Source organism: Lonchura striata, chromosome Z (genome assembly GCF_046129695.1).
Source record: "Lonchura striata isolate bLonStr1 chromosome Z, bLonStr1.mat, whole genome shotgun sequence".
In the NCBI taxonomy this organism is placed as follows: Eukaryota; Metazoa; Chordata; class Aves; order Passeriformes; family Estrildidae; genus Lonchura; species Lonchura striata.
Window position 1 is genome coordinate 17492826 of NC_134642.1, and position 6407 is coordinate 17499232.

The 6407-nt window shown below is 40.2% G+C and overlaps 1 protein-coding gene across 1 annotated transcript in view; it reads right to left on the bottom strand.

The window, feature by feature from the left end:
- The window catches only part of BRD10 (bromodomain containing 10), a 48944-nt gene extending 42901 nt beyond the window's left edge, over positions 1 to 6043 (bottom strand). The window contains exons 1-2 of the mRNA XM_021531693.3: positions 5496 to 6043; positions 3054 to 3254 (exon numbers count right to left, since the gene is read on the bottom strand). Coding sequence (XP_021387368.2) covers positions 3054 to 3254; positions 5496 to 5974 — 680 coding nt within the window. The 5' untranslated portion in view covers positions 5975 to 6043. The remainder of the gene's footprint in view (positions 1 to 3053; positions 3255 to 5495) is intronic.
- Between the last annotated feature and the right edge of the window lie 364 nt (positions 6044 to 6407).

Sequence of the window (6407 nt, forward strand, 5' to 3'; positions counted from 1 at the left end):
CCACCCAAAGTTGTATTACTAGTGAGTTTGCAATGGTCGTCAAAAAAGAAATAATTATCAGGACACATGAAGAATGTGATGGGAAATAAAACCAAAAATAGAATGTTATTACATTAATTTGTTTTCCCTCACCTTAAAAGACATATTCAGTTCTGGTCCCCCTATCAAAAATACAGGATAGAGCAGAAATAACATGCTTTTGGAGAAAGAGGTTATCAGTAACCAGAAGCCTGTAAAAACTACTGAGTAATCTGGGAGTCCACACAAAACACTAGCAAGAGGGAACATGACAGCAGTATGTAAACCTCATATGATAGGCAGAAAATTTCTATTTGCTTTTATTTGTAAATTCATAATAAAATTTAAGGGCAACACATGTTAGAAAAAGAAATGCTTCCATTTCAGATAACCAATTACATGTAGCTTACCATCTAAGATACAAGATATTTCAAAATATTTCCAAAGCAGAAAACTGGACATCTGCATGATTCATACAAATATAAAAAGTTACCAACAGAAGTAATTTTTCTTTAACACTGCTGCACTAGTAAACTAATATTTTTGCCTGAAGGTACAACCAGATTCCAAAAGTCAGGATTAGGATACAGCTGTACTTACAGAAAACATTTTTAAAGCTCATCCTAAGCTTCTTTTATCTTTTTCTGTGAAGCTTCTCTCACTGGTGAAAACTATCACCTGCCTCTAACACAAATGTGACCTCCTGCTGGAATTGACACATCCTTATTTCAAAATTGCAAACGTCCAATTTTTTTTCTTCATAAACAAGTAGCAAGTAAATGCCATGTATCTATTCAAAGCATCAATGTCTTCCAAATTCGGCAAAAGAGAGTGATAAACTAAAATGTTTCTTTTGACAACATGAAGCTGATAGTGGCTTCTAGCTTGAAGGACATGTATTTCAACCATTGACTAGCTATCTTAACAATGTAAAATTGTTTTATTATTCTCAAAATGCCTGTGTCTTATGAAAGTATCTAAATATCTACAGCAAAGAATTATATACAAACTTGGACTTCAACAGGCAATTTCTTTAGACAAGAGGTTAAGTTTTATAGAAAGGCCCTTGCATTTGCAGTCTTAATTTTCTGGGACTGAAAGTATGCGACTCTTCGACATTCTAACTAAGATTATTTATGGCTACAAGCGTAAGTCACAGCTACCAGCACTTTAATTCGCCCACTAGATGGCCAGAAACTGAGCCCTTTATTATGTTCCTGATAACTCATTTTAAAGTTGGGTGAAGGACAGATGCTGCCTATCCGAATACAACTGATTCACCAGCACTGTGTTCTCCAACTAAAATACCTAAGGCTGCAGTCTTCCATATTGTTCAAAAAGTGCCTCTGTTGTGCCAACCTCAGTGTATTAGTTTTCTAAGGAACACAAAAAAACGTAGCAGAATAACTATTTTCTCTTCTTAATAATGCAATATATACTTTAGTAATAAGCCAAAAGTTTAGAAATTTGCAATATATTTTCAAATGTTGAAAGTATTTTCAAATGTTGAAATTTGCAATATATTTTCAAATGTTGAAAGTATGTGCATTTATATGTGCACCACTTTGAAAATTTGTATACATGGTAAAATGTGATCTTCACTGGAAATGTGCAACCAACTTTATAGGCCTTCCAATTGCCAAGCCCTTTTCATAAGAGTGCTCAGAAAAGGTACTTGCAGAACATTTTTGGTGAGCTGAGAAACAACTGGTGCAGAGAGGTCCAAATTACTTTAAAAACATGGTTCAATTAAGAAATAAAACTGAAAGAAGAAATCTGAAGCAAAATTACTTGCAGAGGTCAATAGAGTCAAAGAAATATTAAACCAGCTAACCACTGACAAGATTTTTTTTTTGCTTAATAAGTGGTACAGTTCACAATTCTAGGGTGTAAAGAAGCAAGCTAGTTGTGGTCTTTTTCTGTTATTGTGGAACAATCTGTTGAATCAATCATCTTTTGTCCAGGATCTAGGACTTTTGAGTATATCCAGATGGACTTAAGAGTTAACTACTACAGTTTTGCAGCAATGTACTTAAAACAGGTGCGTAACTTTTATTTTGTTTAGTAAATTGTTCTATAGACTCTAGCAATGAATTAAGATCCAATCAAAATATCCTTTTTCATAATATTGTTATCAATTCTAGAACAGAGTTAAACAAGAATCAAGAGAATTTTACCAAAGAAACAATAACCCTAGTGATCATTGATTTTTTTTTTTTTTTGGCAAAGTGTTATTAGAAGATTAGTGGATTAGAAGAAAGAAGAAAGTTCTACAGAAAAAAGTACTGTCAGTTAAGACAGCTGTATGTATAGCTTCAAATCTGCTAAAAATGAAGATGACCTGCAAAATTAAAAGCAAGCTGGTCACATATGGGAAAAAGTCTACAAAACTGTAAACTTTGAAAAAAGGTAGCAACATTTTGCTTCCTGAAGCAAACACTGTCTTACCATTGTGCGCCATCTTTAGACACAGTCACTCAAATTACTGTTAAAGTAAATAAACTTCAAAGCTTTTACTTTTTCTTCAAAGTAAAACGTATTAACATTGAACACTGCCTGGAATTATATAACTCTTACATTTCAGACGACCACAAAATCTCAGTATTATTTACATGAACAATCTAAAATTATTACCTAACTGACAAGCTGAAATGCCACATCAGTGAGGTAACAGCAGAGGCACTGGTAGAGATGATTTGCTTCTGGCTATCAGTGAGAGAAGCAGTGACAAGATCATGGAATTAGACTGCAGCTAAGCATTCTGGTAATTTTTAATATAATTATTGCATGAAAAATTGTCCAAGGGTACATATTTTTGCTACACTAAAATAATAGCAGCTGTAATTTAATTCAAAACTTAAATGACTTCCGCAATTTTTCAAAGAAGCGGTACTAATGTTTTACTTTGTGGATGTATGGTATTGAAGCCATGAACTTGAGACAACAAGAGCGCCACAAGCCATAAGGAGCTAGCCTCTTTAAAAAACTAGCAAGTCAACTATTTAAAACTAAAACAAAATTGTTTTTCTTATTACCTCTTCTCCTCTTTTGCTCTCAGTTGCTCCTCTTGTCTTAGAACCTGAACCATCACAGACTCAAACACGCCTGTTGACAAACCTATTAAATTGCGAGGCGTGGAACGACGTCTTGTAGAAATGCATGGTGTTGTTTTTTCATCCTCCTGCCCATAGCATCCTCTAGACGTTACAGCTAATGATGTTTTCTCTCTTAAATGCCTAGAAGAAAAAGCAAACTAATTCACAACTATGAACTTCGGCACCAGTGGCACCACAATGCCTAGCCTACCAACCGTGGATTGAGCATGCTTACTCAGAAAAAAGCAGTTATTTTTTTACCTGACATTTTTACCATTTTGAAAATTTCTTTAGAAAATTTTAAACTTAAACCAAACACACTAATATGATCTATGTTTTCATACCAGTTAAAAACTGCATATTTACCACAAGTTACCAAATATTATTTGGAGACGGAATTCTCTGTCCTAGTCCATGAGTATTTGGAAAGAAAAAATTTCCACAAGACCTAAGATAAGAAAGTATCCTTTTCAGCAGATACCTAAAAATACGGGGCTGAGTGGTGGGGATCTATTAGTGGGGGGGTTTGCGAATCTATTAGTTGGTTGAGACTGGGGAAGCATATGTTAAATACCAGTTTCATCCTATTTTAAACTACAAAAACTCAAAGACAAAACACTGTAAATTTGTCTGCAAAGTTACATTTGTTCTTTAAATGTTTCAAAAGACTCCATTAAAATTTGTATGAGTTTTTCAGAACTTGTGAAAACATTTGAGGGACAGAGGAGAAAAATCCAACCCCCATTCAAAAGAAACCTGAATTCTAAGGTAATTTTCTGTGGCTTGTAGTATTCAGGAATTATACAAGCAATACTGATTGATTCCCTTGAATCACTTGAAGAGGATCATTGACCTAAACACTACTCTGTAATAGTATAAGAACATTGTTCCAAGAAGTAGTTCTTCAATTTCACTTTACAAATAAAATTATGTTAAACACTTCAAACCGATTTGTCTAATTAAAAATTGTAAAAGAACTTTGAGACTTCTAGGTTCCATAATTCTTTATATTTACAGGTCCTAGAAAGTTTTCTTAAGCTAGTGCACACAGACATAATGAAAAAATCTTTGCAAATCTCTAAAGAGAATACAAGACAAACTCACTATAAACTGAGGCAGGATTATCTTTAGACAGCTCAGTATTTCCTAATATTTATCTGAAAAAGACCGTGCATTAAATGGAAGAATGACAAGAGCAGTTGCATTTATCTTTTAATAAATACCTATATTGCTATTTGAGAACACAAAATCTTCCGAGTTGCATTTGGTTATTTATCTGCCAGCAGCAACTCTATTAAGCCAGGTTTTTTTTTTTTTTCATCAGGTTTTACTCTAGCAAACTAGGAACATTCATGCCCCGCTACGTTCATCTCCTTCCTCTCTACTACCAGACTGTCCCAAAACTGCTGTTACACAGAAACAGTTTCAAATATACTGAATACATTCACTCTGCTTTCAGGTGACTTCTAGACCACTTCCCTGAAGTGTTCCAACACGAGCAACGCTCTCACCAGCTGGCAGTTCACCATGTGTGTCCCTAGCAAACATAACGCTGACAGACACACACAGCTTTACATATTTCCCAACGCTGTTCCTTCTTTACCTTCATCCTTCACCAAAAACACCTCTTGGTTTTTACATGCAGACTACTATGACAATCAGAAGCCCGGTGGGCTTTTCATTTTAAGAAGCCACCATGGTTTTCTGATAATGACTAAACTATGAAACATGAGAAAGCATGTATACTTCAGTTATTATTTAAATTGGGCTTTCCACCATATAGCTCGACATTTCTAAGTTTCTGTGCTTTGACAGCCCCTGCCAGGGACCTACATTTCAACTTACCACGATTTCCATTTTGCCATTTAAGACTATAGTATGGCAAGCATTGTCTCTCATTGTATGATTATGATTACCATTTCAAAGCCGGTAACTTCAGCTTAGTATTTTATTCCTATGTATTTTAAGGGTGGCAAAAAATTCACAAATTGTAAAAATAACAATTTCAAATAGCTAAATATTCATACAGAGTTTAAGCAGTTCAGGACAGAATAAAATAAAGAAAGAAGCATTTGACATCTTGTGTAAACAAGTGTCCCTCCATGTTCACAAAAGGCTTCTTTCAGAAGGAAAATCTTAGTCAGGAAACGCTGTGCTCTATTTGGCATTTTGAGGTTTGGAATTTCCAAAGCGTTTTGAATTAAGATTTGAATAGTTCCCAGTAGGAAACGTTAATCTTCATGAAAGTACTGAAAGTTCCGGTTTTCTTTCTGTTGTGGGGTTTTGTTCGACCCTTGTTTTCTTTTAAGGGAATTTAAAGAAATACACCCTCCTGTTCTACTTTATGTAAAGAACACGCGGCACGTATTTTTCTACACCTACCGGGATAGCAGCGCCAACTTCTGTTCCAGCATCATCTCCAGCTTCTGGGCCTGTTTGGAGAGCCAGTGATCCACACCGTGCAGCCGATAGCAAGTCTCCAGCATGAGCCGGAAGTCACACACGAAATCTGCTATCCCTGTGTACTGCCCACTGGAAAATTTCTCTTCCATTTTCAATAGCCATATTCCAGCGGGCAACTGCTGCAAGGACTGGCTGCTCTTACGGCCCAAGAGGGAGCCAGAGCCTTCTTCCCCGAAAAATGCCTGATCCGCGAGGGGCTTCAGGAAGGGCGCCGTCAGGGGCCGGTACTTCTCCAGCAGGAACTCGCGCAGGATGCGGTAGCCCTGCTGCAGCTCGGGATTCAGGCTCTGCTGCCAGGCAGCCTGCCCTCCCTCATCGTCCGCCTCCTTCCCAGGCTCCTCCATCCCACTCCCAAGGGCCGAGGGCCGGTCCGCCGGGAGGTCTCCGCCGGACTCCATGTCTCCCGCCGCGGGCCCGTTCTCCGGCGCCTGCCGAGGACCGCGGCGCCGCGCCTCGCCCGGCCGCCGCGCCCGCGCCGGGCTCACCTGCGCGCACGGGCACGGCGGAGCGCCGCGGCGGCCCGGGGGGCGGGGCGCGGCCGCCGGGGGGGAGGCGCCGACTGGGCCGGCGCGCGGCCCCGCCCGCCCGGGCACGGCGCGCCCGCGCTCAGGGCCCGCCCCCTCCTGCCCCCCCCGCCGCCGGCAGCACCGGCGCATCCCGCCCCCCGCGCGCGCCGCTCCCGCCGGCCCGGCGGCGCCTCCCCGCGCGCCGCGCACGCGCTCTCGGCGGGCGGGCGGGGCGTGCCGGCCCCGCGCGGCGCCCGTCGGGTAACGGGCGGCGAGCGGCGGGCAGGGAGGGGGCGCCGACCGGGGAAAGACGCGGAGCCGCTCG